Genomic DNA, 16,634 nt, shown 5'->3' on the forward strand with positions numbered 1-16,634 from the left:
TTTCAAGTTGTGCATTTTAAGAACACTACCACTTAAAATAACTTTTATAGATTAGCTTTCCTTGACATCGAACCCCGCCCGACAAGCTGGCTCTCCTGCGCACTCGCTTAGCAAAAGACTAGGTGACAGATTTCTGCAATAGATAGATAGATAGCTTTATTTGTCATTTTGTATGCACAAAGTGCGTACAGAATGAAATTTCGTTTGCATACAGCTTGAAAAATCACTCTAGAAATCACTCTAAAGAATGTAGTTGTCGGTAAAATAAATGCTGTATTTTATCATTGCAACACAAAAACAGATCTGAGAAATTCGAAACATAACAGGGAACAAAATAAAAATTGTTTTCCTAACTAGGGCTAATGTTAGCAATAGCTTTATTATTGAAGACTGATGCTCTCAGACTGGAATCACAGAAGTCACACGTTCACTGAACGGGTGAAAATTAAGGAATTAAGTTGCCTGTAAATCCAACCAAACTGGATTAAATTGGAGGAGTAGGTGTTTGTTCTGACTGTGAGCATAGGATCCACTTTTTAAGGCTTTCCTAGTAGAAAAAAAGAGATGGAGACTTGTTAACGTTGAGCTGCAGACGCTGTGTTTTTGGCTTCAAACTTGCTGAAAATGTTAGGTGTTCCAGTGCAACAGGTAATCTGAAGCCTTGTTATAGGTTAGCATGCTAATGAGATGCCACAGGAAGATTTTCCTGAAACCTTTGCATCAATGGTTTTTGAAAATTGTCTTGGTCTCCCCTCCCTCATTGTCTGTGTGTTTTTAGTTTGCCTCAGGCTGGATAATCTTGACTTCAACATTAGCTACTATGTGGTGTAGATGGACGTAAGAGTAGCAAACTTGTGCTCTTTAATAGGGCTGTACGGTTTGGTCAAAAATCAAAATTGTGATATATTTCAACCATAATTGTGATTTAATTTCGACTTTTTTCTGCGTTAACCACAAGCAACAAAAATGCCCTGTAAATAAAGATGTTTGTAAACAAGGACTATTTAAACAAGAAATTTAATTTTTTTTTTTTTTACTAATCAGAATATTCTTATTTAAGAGAATAGCTTGTTGAGTTGGACGTCAATCCTTGTTGAACATAAAGTTCAACAAAAAACAAATCCATGTATTAAACAGTTTGACCGGTACTTAATGCTATGATGGGATTCCTGAAAGTTTATAAAAATGATGATCATATAAACGCAAAAACAAATAATAAAATTAGATTATCTCACTGCTGCAACTCTCTTCCCATCCATGTGGAGACAAATCCACTTTAAACATATTATTGACACCTAATGGACGCCTCTGATCCATTAATTGTTACGTAGCCAAAAATTTCAGACCTGCAATTTGGAAATTGCGTTTTTTTTTTTTTTTATTTCGATTATATTGCAAAAGCAATTAATTGTCCAGTCCTACACTTAGTCTTCAGTTATTTCATACCAAAGACCCAAACCAACTATTTAGTTTCCTGTAGGCGTCTAAAACAGCCTTTTATTACATTTAGCCTTTAAGAAGTTTTTATTTATATTTTTGTGATTGTTACGAGACATGTGAGGGTTTAATCTTCTGTGTGCGCTCCACAGTGGCTGGCGGTGTGAGGTGTGCGACCTGCAGGAGAATATCTGGATGAACCTCACAGATGGTAAAGTGCTGTGTGGCCGCAGGTACTTTGATGGCTCTGGGGGCAACAACCACGCCCTTCTCCATTTCCAGGAGACCGGGTACCCGCTCGCTGTCAAACTGGGAACAATCACTCCTGATGGTGCTGGTAAGCAGAGGACACAGTCATGATGGTGGAAGTTATTGATGGGGGAGCATATAATCAGTGTTTTATGGATGATGTTTACTTTGCATGTCTTTAATTGTGTAAACAAGGGATGCAACAAATGGTAATTTTTCTCACCATCTAAACAATCATTCATTTACCCAGTTAATATATAATTTCTGTGGATTCACCCCCTGAGAGAATAGAAAAGGCAGTTTAATGCTTTATTGGCTTGTAAACTACCTCAGATCAGGTGAAGCATGAACTCTGCAGTAAGTCACGTCCAAGATAAACTGGATTATAACTGGATTAGATCTCAGCATTAATGTTGTGGTATTGTTAGTGTAATTATTGGGAGGGGCCATATCATATTTCAGCTTCTGTGTATTCACAGCCTACCAACCAGGGTTATATCTGTCTAGTTGGGAGCTCTGTCACTTCCTTATTTATAGATAATAAAGTCATAGAAAATGGTGAAAAATGTAATGATGGGGGTGGGGGGTTAAAAATGTGGGTTAATCATGATCACCATCGCAGTATTTTAGGATTAATATCACAATGACGTGTTTTCCTGATTCCATGTGCAATCCTAGCAAAAAGATTAACAATACAGATAAACGTATTTACTCACCGCTGAAGAATATTGATCGGTTCTGTCTCAGAGTGCTTCAGCATGTTGTTGCTCAAGGGTTTGCTCCACCAAGCTAAGGTCCCAATATGTATTAAGTTGGTGTACCATACCAATCCAAAGTCTCTAGAAAGTCCAGTGCTGGGTTTATTTTTTATTTTTTTAGGTGCTTATGTGTTACAGTGGCTCTGCTGTTTAAGGAAAGCGCTGCTTTCAGCTTTCTGCCCCACTTCAGAGCTTTTAGGCAACGGGGAATCCTCTTGATGTGAATCTCAACCTTCTTTTGTGCATTGCAGTTCTAAAAAGATTTGTGGTTTTACATGATGGCAGTGATACTCTTCAACATTTTTTACTATATAGATCAGTTGTGACTTTTTTCCAGGTTTTTCTTTTGAATAAAGTCTAAACATTTCTCCCACATTCCCAACGTTTACTTTATCTCTCGGCACATATTTTTTATTTATTTCTTAACTTCTGTGCTGCCGTGTCTGTAGCTCTGTTGTTGGATCGGCGACTGTGGCGCCCACTAGTGGTAGGATGTCTTAAGCAGCCTCTTAAGCCAAATTTTAGCTCTTAAATGAAAGCAAAAACTATCTGAGACAACTCTTAACTCAGAAATTTGTTAGTTGGACACATGTAAGTCAAGACACTGCTATATATATATATATATATATATATATATATATATATATATATATATATATATATATATATATATATATATATATATATATATATATATATATATATATATATATATATATATATATATATATATATATATATATATGCCAGGTCAGCTAATAGTTGCAGCACTTATGCAGACTCTATGCATTTCTATGCAACTACTCTACCCTCTGAGCCACAGTGCAGCTGTCTGTACCTGCAGACAGATGCACAGAGGACTTTGCCTATCGAGCTGTTTATCGATGTATGAGTGTGTTTGTGTTGTTGTGTGTTTGGCTGAATGTGGCGATAGTATACAACTCTTTGAGTGGTCTGTATGACTACTATAAATTAGCATTGTTCTCAGTTTGCACCTCTGTTCTGTTTGTCCAGATGTGTATTCATATGATGAAGATGACATGGTGCTGGATTCCAAGCTACCAGAGCACCTAGCCCACTTTGGCATCGACATGATGACCATGGAGAAGGTAAGTTCTGTGAGAAATGGACTCCAGAAACGAACGTTGTCCGACCAACAGAGGCGTTCATTTTTCTGTCCGATTTCCAATTTTCCTAAGTCAATTTGAGTCGTTGCAGACAGAGCGATTTCACGACCAAAGTGTGACAAATTTAGTCAGATAATAGACCGGGTTCTTCCTGGTACTCATTGGGACCGATGGGGCTTGCTTTCCCTCATGAAGTACCCACAGATTTTTGTTTTCTTCGATTTTTAAATGGACGTACAATTTATCTGCACTTCCAGTAACACAGAAAATACTGAAACCAGTAAATTTAGCTGTAAATAACCTGCTTTAAGCCCGTAGGTTGTGTGGTCACGTCTTGTTTTGGTGTTTTACAATTTGAATTTCCACATATTCTGTGTTCAGTTTGTGTAGTGATACTAAAATGATCTTTTGAAACAGTCACATCTCTGTTTTACATTTGGCCACTTTCTCAGATTTCACAGGCACCTGTGTTTTCTGAATCCCAGCGGCTTTTAATTTCCAGCTGCTTCTCTTATGCAGAGCACAGATTGCACTAATGTCTACGTCTAAGATCTGCGTGCCTCTCGCTGTGCGCCGTAATGTTGTTGTTCTCTTGCTGATATATTTCTTCAGGTGCCTAATGATGCTGAACAGACGGTCTGTAGGAGATGTTACAATGTAGCAGCAGCAGGCATATTCCAGCTCTTTGTGCTGCGATTTTAAAAAAAGTTTGACGTTCTGTCCCAGGGTTCCTGCGGATCCTTAAAGTCTTAAAAGTCATTGAATTCTGTAATATAAAACTAAGGCCTTAATTGGCATTAAAATGTCTTAAATCAGTCTTTCTTAGGTCTTAAAATTGTTACCAGGTCATAAATAGGATTTTATTTTTGTAATCCTTACCAAACAGTAAAATAATTGATACAATTATATTTTTTTTAAATTTACCGAACGGTTCAATGTAACCGTTATTGGTTCCATCCCGATAGCGGAACCAATAAAAACTGTTGTGGCCGGACCATAGCTGTGAAAAAGAGTTGGCGCTGGTTATGTTGTGGGTTTTTAAAACTGATTTATATTTTTTTTTTTTTTTAGTAGGGAACAAAACAAAGTTTGTGAATTCAGTTCAGTAGTTGTTAAAAATATATCTGTAATTTGTGTGTTTTTTAGCTTTCTTCCTATATGGAATGTTTTTCAAAATCTTTAACATGTCTACTGAGCCAGAAAGTAATGGTTTATGTTAAAATAAACATTTGGGTGAAGTTGTCGCAACCAGGTTTATCTTGTTTATCGTGAAGTTGGTCTTAACTTTTTATTTCAAGTGGCATTAAAAAGTCTTAAAAAGTCTTGAATTTAACTTGCCTTATGCTGTAGGAACCCTGTGTCCACTTTGGTAGTTATTTTACGTCTCTGAACTCTCTGCTTTCAGACTGAGCGGACAATGACGGAGTTGGAAATCGCTGTGAACCAGCGGGTGGGGGAGTGGGAAGTGATCCAGGAGTCTGGGACCACCCTGAAGCCCCTGTTTGGACCCGGTCTGACTGGTATGAAGAACCTGGGAAACAGCTGCTACCTCAATTCTGTCATGCAAGTGCTCTTCACCGTCCCAGACTTCGAGAGCACGTCAGTAACTCCCACCCTCCCTTGTCTTTTCCTGGTTATACTCTCTCAGTGCTGAATAGTTGACTGACATGAAATTATCACTTTTAAGATCTTGAATGGTGGATCAGATCCTTTACGGCCTGCTTTAAGTTCTTTTAGACACTATTGATTTTTTTTTTTTTTGCTTTCTTCCCTTGGTACTTATCCTTTTGCAGGTACGTTTCTAACATTGACAAGATCATCAACGAAGCACCGAGTGACCCAACCCAGGATTTCAAAACTCAAGTGTGAGTGTGTTCGTTATGTATAACCAAGTAGGGCCGGGTGTCGATTCAGATTTCAACAATCGATTCGATTCCGAATCTCAAATTGGATTGCTGGTATTTAAAAACCTGAATTACATGACAGTGTAGTTATGCAACACTTTAATATTGGTATTATATCAATATTCAACAGCAAGTTAATAAAGTAGTGGTAGATAACGGTTATGCCTCTCCCTGCGTTCACACACATATTGTGGGGCAGAAGACCCAAACAGACCAGGGTAGAAAACAAGGGATAACAGAGAAATCTACAGCTGCTGTTTGAGCATTAAACTGGTGCATTATTCATTTTTTACCCCTCAGAATGGAGTGTGAGCCGGAAATTCAGGGGAAAATACTTTTGTTAATATATTTTTTAATTGATCTTTGGTTATATGAATCGATCTTTAGGAAATAATATGAAAATCGATTCAGCAGTGGAGAATCGATTTTTATTAATATTTTTTTAAAGCTCCTGAATTGTCTGCAATTATCTTTAAGCAGAGCAGCAAGAATTAAGAAACTATGTTAGACCAGCTAGTTCAGGAAAAGGAAAGCACTTGCTTTTGTAGACATCTTGGCCATTTAGCAGTTTATGCAAAGCTGTCTTTCAACAAATATTTTCTTGTTTTCATCAATTCCTACATTTTTTTTTTTTACATCAGCTTAACAGAAACGACAGAGTTTGGTGTGTGTGCTTTAACTTTAAACAATCGTTCCTCCTTATATGAGCGCCCGTACTGATGCATGCTGGGTGTGCATCGATGTCTGCTTTGTTCCTCAGAGCCAAGCTCGGTTACGGCCTGCTGTCAGGAGAGTACTCCAAGCCTGCTCCAGATCCTGGAGATGAAAATGGGGCCTCTGAACCCAGGGTGAGAAGGAAATCTTAAATTCAAAGATTCCAGATGCTCATTTAGGATTTAGAAATAAAAAAATAAATAAAAATTAAGCTCTGAACCAATCAGGTTTTAATAACCGTTTGTGCTTTTCCTTCAGGGCGACCAGATTGGGATCGCACCGCGAATGTTTAAAGCACTTGTTGGCCGGGGCCACCCAGAGTTTTCTACCAATCGACAGCAGGATGCTCAGGAGTTTTTATTGCACTTCATTAACATGGTGGAGGTAAAGCTGCTCTCATTTCCCCCCCTTCCTTTAATCCTCAGCTTCCCCGTTAAATGAACCTTTTCTCTCGCAGAGGAACTGTCGCTCCGGGCCCAACCCATCTGAAGCCTTCAGGTTTCTGGTGGAGGAGAAGATAGTTTGTCAGCAGTCACAAAAAGCCAAGTACACACAGCGGGTGGATTATATCGTACAGCTGCCGGTGCCCATGGACCAGGCGACAAACACAGGTGAGATGCTGATGGGCCTCAATGTCACTCTTAAATCTTCAGTTTTAAATGCATCCATCAAATCCAGATGCAGTGTTAGTCATTATTTACGCGATACAGGTCAATATCAAGTCTATTCTTAACCCTTTAAAGCCGACTTAGAAAGTCCCAAGTGCTCTAAATGTGACGTTTTAGGTTTTTATTTTTTTTCCAACATTATCTTTATTGATTTCTTTTAACAATACTTCCAGCAATATACAGAACATAAGTGTACTCTCACATTAAGGGAAAAGGTCAGGGTAGTTGACTATTGTCCAACATTCAGCTTGACTCTTCTTGCATGTAAGATCGTTACGGGATGTTTTAAAGCAACACTTATTATATACAGAGCATGTAAAAAAGAAAACAGAAAAACAAAAACAGAAACACTCCCCCAACCCCAAATCCCCTAAAAGAAAAACAGAAAAAGGTTCCAACAATAATGGTTTCTCTAATTTCCAAAAGATTAGCCCAAATTGTTTCAGTAGTCTACAGAAAATATAAACTCAAATGTATTGTTCAGAGTAGAATAGTCGGGTATACAAATAACGAAAGTTATTTCAGGACACTCCAGGAGATCAACTGCCACTATAATCCACCCTCAAAATCCCTCTCATCCATGTTTTTTATATATTCCAAAAAAGGACTCCAAATGTTTTGAAATAGCGACAATTTCCCCTTTTATAATGAAAGTAATCTTTTCCATTGGCAAAGTTATGGATATTTCTTTAATCCAATTAATGAATTTTGGTTTACTGGTACTCTTCCATGAAAGTGCTATAACTCTTTTCGCAAGTAATAGACATAGATCCATGGCATTAATAATTTTCCTGGATATATGATGTCTGTTTGGGTATAATCCTAGAATAAACAATTTGAGATCAAAAGCTAGTTTTATACCTAGTATAGTTTCTAGAGCTTGTTTAATCTCCTACGTTTTTAGATTTTTAAGTAGTTTTATGACTTTTCTGACTCCCAGACGAGCTTCAGGAGGCGGAGCGCCGCCGTGAGGAGGGGGATTCATCAGCACAGACGGTGCGAGCACAAATCCCATTCTCCGCCTGCATGGCAGCTCTCAGCGAACCCGAGATGCTCACAGACTTCTGGAGCTCGGCCGTGCAAGCCAAGACCTCTGCTACCAAGTATGAAGCAGCCTCACATTAACCTGACAGCGATGAGCTAGAAGAAGGTTTAATGCGTCTTTATCTGTGTCATCTCTTCTCATCTGCCAGAACAACCCGCTTTGCCTCTTTCCCTGACCACCTGGTTATCCAGATTAAGAAGTTCACCTTCGGCCTTGACTGGGTGCCTAAGAAACTGGGTGAGCAAACATAAGCATAAACCCTTTTCAGCTCAAGTATGCATATTTTAATTAGTTTGGAAAGTTTTGAGACAGAACAAGAAGGCTCAGCAATAGACGGTGGTGAATGCTTACAGTTTCCAGACAACTCCTACTTCTTGTTCCAGTTTCTGGAACTGATTGCTTATTGGAAGTGGATGTTTATCGGCTAGTTTGCCGTTCGTTTTACAGTCACAAAAGCTCGCTTAGGTACGTTTTCTGCCTGCGGTGCATCACAGGAAATGCATAGTTTGGTGATGCTGATACTGGAAAAATAGCGTCATGGGAACTTGTTTGTTTGGATGAATCAGATGTGCAGTAAAAACATCTGTTAGACGTCAGTTATGGTAAAATATTCATAGATCACTAACATGATACTATTTTGGGTTCTAATTTCTAAGAATATATTCAGTCTTTGTAATTTATTTATCTTTTGAAACTATTTTGCCCCTTTTTTTTGGCTTATACAATTTATTTTTTAAGATGAAAAACTTCAGTAATTAACATAGACAACATCCTGTTCAAACCAGGGTTGGTATTTATTTCGTATTTAGCCCTCTTTCGGCAGATTATAAAGCTTTGCTGCAAGATAATTTGCTGACTGGGCACAAAAACATATCAAAGGGTGTACTCTGTGGAGACAGAACCATAATTTAACTTAGTGGCCTATGTGCGAAATGTTTTCAATGCCAGAAAATGAACACCGGATATTACCCTGAAGAGACTGAAGAGAAATGTATTGTGGGCAGCATCATGCTTTCTGGCCAAGAAAGCTGCTCAGAGGTGATGAGAAGATAAATTAAGCTAAAGACAGGAAAGAAAACCCCTTAATGGTTGTAAAAGCTATAAGACTGGGCTGGTGGTTCATCCTCCACAGACAGATGAACTACAACCCTGAACAATGTGATAGTTTAGATCAAAGCGTATTCCTGGGTTAAAATGTCAAAGTCCAGTCCTACGTTCAACCAGGAATCTGGGGAGAGGCCTGAAAAAGTATGTTTAGCAAGTTTCTTCTTGTTTTGTTAAAAAAAATGATCATCTATCATTAAACTTTAAAATAATGTACTGGTTGGTGCTGGTTTGTGACCTAAAATCCCCGTTTGTTGTTGTAATGTGAAAACATTTGAAGACCTTAGCAAGGCACTGCTGTCTTGCAACCAACCGTCTGATTCCCAGTTTCTCAGAGAGGGGAGGATTCCCAATCCCCAACTAATCACTTTGCATTTTCCCTTTTTATGATGCATAATCAGTGAGAATGCTATACAGCATTCTCACTGATTGTTTTCCTGTTTTTCTTTATTATTATTATTCCGTCGGCGTCTAACTACTCCCGCATACTTCAACCGATTTCAACAATTTTGGTATCAAAACGTTCGGCTCGTTCCCGACATGCCTGCTATATCTCATGGTTATGCTAACTTTTACACTTAAAATATTTCACTTTTTGTGCGTTTTTTTTTTTTTTTTTTGGCTGTTCCCATTAAAATCAATGCAAATTGATACAAATTTCTTCACATTCTTCCAATTCTTTCAATTCTTCCAATTCTTCTAATTGTTCTAATTCTTCAAATTTTCAATTTTTGAATTTTTTTTCAAATTTTTCCAACTTCTTCAAAATTTTTTATTTTTTCAAATTCTTCAAATTTTTCACATTCCTTCACATTTTTTCAAATTCTTCACATTTTTCACATTCCTTCACATTTTTTCACATTCTTCTATTTCTTCTAATTATTTTTTTTTCAAATTCTTCACATTTGTCACATTCCTTCAAATTTTTTCAAATTATCAAATTTTTCACATTCCTTCACATTTTTTTTCACATTCTTCTATTTCCTCTAATTACATTTTTTTCAAATTCTTCAAAATTTTCAAATTCTTCAAATCTGATTTCAATGTTTTTCAGCTGTTTTTTCCTCTTCTGCATCTTCTGCTCAAATCATTCTGCCGATTAGCATTCTCACTCGCTGTTACTCAGGAACAGCTTTTTCTAGTTCATTTTTATTGTCCAGGTCACTCCTTTCTGAGTTAACTGTCTACATTTAGAGGAAAATAGGAGCTTGAGTTGTTAAAATATTTCCACTGAACCTGAAGTATTTATTTCTTAGAGAAGAAGTAGTTTAAACTTACTGAATTTCTCTGCACAGATGTCAGCATCGACGTTCCCGACACCCTGGATCTGAGCGCGCTGCGTGCCACCGGCCAGCAGCCGGGGGAGGAGCTCCTGCCAGAGGTGGCCCCACCCCCACTCATGACCCCAGATGTGGAGGTCAAAGGTATCCTGGGTTCGCATGGCAACGAGGACGACGACTCTCTCTACTCCCCACTGCTGTGTCAGTCTGTCTGTCGTTTCTGCTCTGTTCCCGTCTGCTGCCGCCGCGTATTCGTCCTCACTCGTTTTCCTTCTTTTCCTTTTCTCCTCTTTTCTGTTTTCATGAGTCCGTCCGTTGTCTTTTTAGTTCACTTTCTTTAAAATTATTTAATTTTAAATCAAAAGGAGACTCTTTAAGTTCAGGGTATTCTTTTTTTTTTTTTTTTTTTTTTTACCAATTTATTTATTTATTTTACATCTTTTATTTAGTCATTTGTTAGTTTGGAGAAATATAAACTAGCACATAGAATGTTCATTAAATACATCCCAGTAATTCAACTGTTTCCTGTCAACTGTATCTCAGCTCCGGTCCTCGATGACTCCACTGTGTCCCAGTTGTGTGAAATGGGTTTTCCAGTGGAGGCCTGCAGGAAAGCGGTCTACTACACTGGCAACACTGGAATCGATGCCGCCATGAACTGGATCATGAGCCACATGGACGACCCTGGTGTGTAGAAACTAGGAGTCTTCCAGGGAACATTTCCAAGTTTAATCGTTAATCTGCGTCCATGTTTCTGTCTCCCGGTGGTCTGCAGACTTTTCGGCACCCCTTGTATTGCCAGGCAGCAGTTCTGGACCCGGGACCACTCCGACAGAGAGCCTCTCTGAGGAACATCTGGCAACGATCGTCTCCATGGGCTTCAGTCGAGATCAGGCAACCAAAGCGCTCCGAGCGACGGTAAGAATCACATGGTCCATTTTTAAAAAGGAAACTGACCGCATGTCTTCATTTGGAGACTTTGGCTGGAAGCGTTGATATGTGACCAGATTTAATGCACATAAAGGGAAATTAATGTTTAACAGCTTTCAGTCTTCACTTTCTAGTAATGTGTTAAACTGCTCAGGAGAAACTTTTCCTGAGTTTCTAGCTGTAATTTTCTACCTTTATGTACATATTTAATAATACATTCTATTTGTGTAGCGCTTTTCTAGATACTCTGACTCTTTACAAAGGTGCAGCAATAAAAAAAATTCACTCATTTTCAGTCCACATCTTATTCCTGACTACGTTGTATATATTTTATTGTTTTGAATTTAATTACATAAAACAAATATTTTGAAATGGCTTTTTATCAAAAGCAAACCAGAAAGCGCTTCATAGCACAAAACCATGACATAAAATGTTGAACTAACGTATAACAAATGGAGAAAACATAAAAGCAGAAATGCGCTGACCACCAGGTAAGTTCTGATTTCTGATTTTGTTTCAGGTCTGACTCGCTGATTCTGACTTTAGAAACTATAAAAGAGAAAAATGTTATGCATCTCTGATCAAAGTAGTAGTTTAAAATCACTCAGAAGTTAAAGGGTAACTCACCCCCAAATTTACTTTTTTTGTGCTAATAAAGTGTAAACATGGCTGTGTAATATTGCTGCTTACATTTCTCAGTTGTTATTTTTCACATTTGTTGAAATCCTGCTTTTGTTTCTAAAACCAGCTGTGTAGCGCCCCCTCATGTTTGACGAATGAACTGCATTTGAAGTTGAAATCGGTATTTGTATTGACTCAAAAGTTACTGTGAGTCACCCAGAAAAAATTACGTCAGTATCTCTGCGGCTGCTGGTTATAAGCAGCTCCGTCTCGTACGCCTCCGTAGCGACTTGGAAAATTGAGCTTTGCAATCTTTCTATCGATTTTCAGGTTAATGATTTATTAGCTTAACATTCGGTTAGTTAGTTAATTCAGCGTTTTTATACCTTATTCTTGTTGCCCAGACCGCCCAGCCCTCACCCCTGGTCTCTGATAATTTTTCAAATATTAGATGAGGGCAGAGCAAGGACCTGGTACCCTTTAAAGGAAATACAAAACTGCACATTTATACATGAAAGCATTTGTTCAACATTTTATCTGATTATTATTATTTTTATTATTATTTGAAGGCCGTAAACATACGTGTGGTTGGTTGGTGTCATCACTGTTCAAAAATGGTGGAAATCATTCGTTTTTTAATGTAGATCTTTCAGTATTTTACCTGCAAATTACCGATTAGAGGCAACCGAAGGACAATTGAGCAATTCCAATACCAGTACCAGGGGGCGGATTATTGTATTTCTAAACAAAATAACCAGTGCACAATGAAACATGAAAACATAGAAGAAGCAGCCGTAAAACCGCAGTAAAATAGAAACCCCTAAATATATATATATCTTTGAGCTGAATAGTTGCCATATTTTATTGTATAATCCACATTTGGAATGCTAAGGGGTATAATCGGGTAGGGATGAGGTTATTTATTGATCATTTGCTAAAGCAAAGTCACCAGAAACTCTCTAGAAGCCATTCGTAAGAAAGAGAAAATGCTGAGAAAATGACAGAAGAACAGGACCAGTGTTGTGTGGCAAAGGATCAGTGGTGTAGATCTTAATATGATGGTTCAAAACCCACGTTTGAATGGAGAATAATGAAAATTGTGCAGCAATGAGTGTCTCAGTTTAACAATGAAACACAGAGGAGGATCTGTCAGGGCTTTAGATCTGCGTTAGGCAGTGGTCTGCATTTACAAAGCGTTTGGATAACAAACATGTTGGCATTTTTTGGGTTGAGGTAGAGATTTTGACTATCTTAGATATCTTAATATTCAAGAGGCTTTGTAATACTTTTTACTTAACACATCTGTTGCAGAGTAATGTCCTGGACCGCGCAGTAGACTGGATCTTCTCTCACCTGGACGACCTGGAATCCATGGACGTGTCTGAAGGTGGGCGCTCAGCGGCAGAGAGCGAGGGCGGGAGGGACCCCCCACCTGGACCTCGCGTCAGGGACGGACCAGGAAGTGAGTTCATGAGCGAGTGGCGATCACATTTACCCGTCATCTCACACCCCACGCACTTTATCTTTATGTAAACTATCGCACAGAAGTTATAGCTGGACGTTTGCTTTCTTCCTGTTTAGAGTACGAGTTGTTTGCTTTCATCAGTCACATGGGGACGAGCACCATGTGTGGCCACTATGTCTGTCACATCAAGAAGGACCAACAGTAAGTTGTTTATGCATGTTTCCAACTTTCAAAGGTTGTTTCATACGACTAAACGTCAGGTATTAATGGGCCCATTTGAATATAATTTGGTTTAGTGACAAATGAAATATAATTTCATTTGCCACTAAATCTATAAAGTGAAACTCACATTTTAATGTGTAATATGTTGCAAAATTGGGTCTAACAAGGTAATTAGTAAACTGGAAAGAGATAGTTTGGATACGTGCTTCCAAAAACAGAAAAACGTGTCCAACAGTAGGCAGAAAAAATTATTTCAACTGCATATACATTTATAAGCATATTCACAAATAAACATTTGCACACAGCATGATGCTAAAGGAGCTGGCTGTTCAGAGAGTCACATCCAAACATGTTGATAGAAAGTTGAGTGGAAGGAAAAAGTGATTTTGGTAACCACACCAGAGAGGATTGTGGAGCGAAACCCATTCAAGAGTTTGATGGACATTTACCAGGCGTGACCTGCAGGTGGCGTAATGGTTTCAAGAACCGCCGCACACAGACGATCAAGGAATGAAGTCTGCTGTTAAAACAGCAAATTTTTTTTTACTTTTCAGTTATTCCATCTACCATTATATTCAGTCATTACACACAGACTGATATATTTCAAGTGTTTATTTCTTTTAATTTTGATAATTATAATTGACAGCTAATGAAAACTCCCCAAATCTGTGTGTAATGAACAAATAGTTTACAAGTTTCACTTTTTCAATGGAATTACTGAAATTTTTGTTTTCATGATATTCTTATTGTGACCAGCACCTTTATACTGTGCAGACAAACTTTTAATTAGGTGGACATTATTATTTAAAAAAAATTTTAAATGTAAAACCATTTTTGAGAAAGAATTTGTTTTTTTTTGATAGCTGTAATTCTTAATTATGTAAATTAACTCAGGTATTCACTTTAAATATTTGTCTGTTTGGCATAAGTCTATACAAGTTGTATTTTTTTTAATGAATTAGCCTGCTCAAATAAATTAACTTGTTAATCATATTAAAATTATTTAAGATGCATCATTACTGAGATTCTTGTGTAAATATTTTTTAATTTCCTCGTCTGGGTTAAAATTGGACAAGTTATGTCAATATTAAGGTGATACAGCAGGGGGCGCCATAGTTCACATAAAAAAAAAATCCTCTGATTCACTTTAGATTTAAAAGTTGTTTTTTTTTATCTGCCTACATACATAAGTGCTTAAAAACTGTTACATTTGTGGTTTTCTGTACTTGCAAACGCATCAGCTGATCTTATTTTCCAAAATGATTCATTTGGTGATGAACAGATTGTTTCATGAGTCTGTTTTTTTTTTCCACAGATGGGTCATCTTCAATGATCAGAAGGTCTGTGCTTCAGAGAAACCTCCCAAAGACCTGGGCTACCTGTACTTTCTACCGTAGAGTGGCCGACTGAGGCGGAGCAGCGTTTCACTTCAGGAGGAGAAGAAGACGAAGACGACTGCGCCATCAAACCACAAACAACAGCAAGCTCTTACAAATGCTCTGGCACGCTTCACAACTGACAAACATGTAAATAAGGAAGTCTTTCAGATTGCTTATAAACAGTTAAATAAATTGGTGCAAATGTACAGATAAGTGTTGTTGGGGGGTTGTATGTGTGTGTTGCTGTTCCTCTGTATCCACTGATAAATAACCACAGGCCTGTGTGAGCATCCACTCAGGTTGTCACCAGAGCAACTTTGACTTAAAGCCAGAACTAATCCAGACCTGATAAAAGCACGAGATCCGGGGTCTGCTCTGAAAAAAAAAATGGTCTCATGATTGGGAAAACTTGCTTGATGGAACAAACACTCCAAACATCGACTGACTTCGGACCGCTGAGCTCATGATTGACAAGTTTACGCTAATCTTTCCCGACTATTGATCTCCACTGCCATCAGTAGTCACTGCCTGTATTCGTTAAAACATGTCGCTCTTCAGGCCCGTCTTCTCGTTTGACTGGGAAATCGCACCGCTCTAGTTAGACTCAACCTCCCCTACCTGTTTAAGTGCTACAAACACTCGTAGGGGAAAAAAGAGAAAAGTTATAAGAGTAAAAACACCAAATCAACATGTTTTCCTTAAGCGTTCGGTGAGGGTGATTCTTGGGTGACTTGTGTTTTATTTTGTTATTTTCAAAACGAATGCTTTGTTACTTCTGCTGTGAAAAATAAAGGTTTTTCCTCTCCGTCGATCTTGTTCTTCGGTTTGTTGCAACTCCAGCTCGTTTATTGCTTGCTTCCCTGGGAAGTCAGAACATTTTCTCGTTTCCCCTTTATGAAAGTGGGGAACATTTTTTGTGAAAATAAAGCAATAATTTTAAATAGTGTTTTTAGGCTCCCTGAGCTCTTTGAGAACAGTTTAGCGAGTGCCAGGCCTCCGTTGTGAGAAAACGGAGGCATAAGTAGCAAACCCACAGAAAGCTGGGGTTTAGATTGGCCCACAGCAGCTTTCCAAGTGCTGCTTTCTCTTCAGAGCTCTTCCGCCTTCTTCACTTTCTGCATCCCTGCACACTTGTTTCGATGAACTGAGTTACTGAGAGGATGAAACGAGGGTTTTGAGCCTCAACAACAGCATTAAAGACAAGAGAAAGTTGGATTTAAGGTGAGATCTCAATCAAAAATGTTTAATGCTGTTTCTCGATTCGCTTTTTTTCCGTTACAGACTTTGACTGAGGATGGAGCAATTTGAATAATGTTTTGTTTGTACTGTGTTTTGTTTGATGACGTTTCCGTACCGGATGCAACTTTAAAATGCATCATAGAGCGATTTTAAAACCACACACCATATGTGTTTTAAAAAAAATATGTCTAAGCATTATATTTTCAGACCATTTCTACATTTTTAAGAAAAGCCAGCATGTGTCACATGTTTTAATGTACAAAAGAAATAGAGAAAGGAAGGAAGTAGAGAGGAGCTTGGTGGTTAGAGCTCACATGCTTGGTAAGGTGCTCAGAAACAGTAGCTGCATGTCTGTAAAATAGAAAAAAGGGTTTGCTTTCACGCCCTGAACTAGGGCGTCACTATATTAAAACAATACAGATGCTAAGAAAGGTGCTTGATTCAATTTTCTGTACCGCAGCAACGTGTTTTTGAAGGCACAGGATTATTTCT

General features: G+C 38.2%; 1 protein-coding gene across 5 annotated transcripts in view; it reads left to right on the forward strand.

The window, feature by feature from the left end:
• The window catches only part of usp5 (ubiquitin specific peptidase 5 (isopeptidase T)), a 39,047-nt gene that overhangs the window by 4,436 nt on the left and 17,977 nt on the right, over positions 1-16,634 (forward strand). Inside the window, exons 6-20 of one of the 5 annotated variants that reach the window (XM_036135148.1) lie at positions 1,590-1,774; positions 3,459-3,553; positions 4,977-5,170; positions 5,365-5,436; positions 6,236-6,323; positions 6,448-6,573; positions 6,647-6,800; positions 7,798-7,960; positions 8,051-8,139; positions 10,302-10,487; positions 10,830-10,973; positions 11,062-11,204; positions 13,149-13,299; positions 13,419-13,503; positions 14,840-15,291. In XM_036135148.1, coding sequence (XP_035991041.1) covers positions 1,590-1,774; positions 3,459-3,553; positions 4,977-5,170; positions 5,365-5,436; positions 6,236-6,323; positions 6,448-6,573; positions 6,647-6,800; positions 7,798-7,960; positions 8,051-8,139; positions 10,302-10,487; positions 10,830-10,973; positions 11,062-11,204; positions 13,149-13,299; positions 13,419-13,503; positions 14,840-14,921 — 1,957 coding nt within the window. In that variant the 3' untranslated portion in view covers positions 14,922-15,291. Of the gene's footprint in view, positions 1-1,589; positions 1,775-3,458; positions 3,554-4,976; positions 5,171-5,364; positions 5,437-6,235; positions 6,324-6,447; positions 6,574-6,646; positions 6,801-7,797; positions 7,961-8,050; positions 8,140-10,301; positions 10,488-10,829; positions 10,974-11,061; positions 11,205-13,148; positions 13,300-13,418; positions 13,504-14,839; positions 15,292-16,634 lie in introns of those variants that run through there. The other 4 variants (XM_036135149.1, XM_036135150.1, XM_036135151.1 and 1 more) reach the window with 4 other exon arrangements.

Source organism: Fundulus heteroclitus, chromosome 3, assembly GCF_011125445.2.
Source record: "Fundulus heteroclitus isolate FHET01 chromosome 3, MU-UCD_Fhet_4.1, whole genome shotgun sequence".
Taxonomy (NCBI): Eukaryota; Metazoa; Chordata; class Actinopteri; order Cyprinodontiformes; family Fundulidae; genus Fundulus; species Fundulus heteroclitus.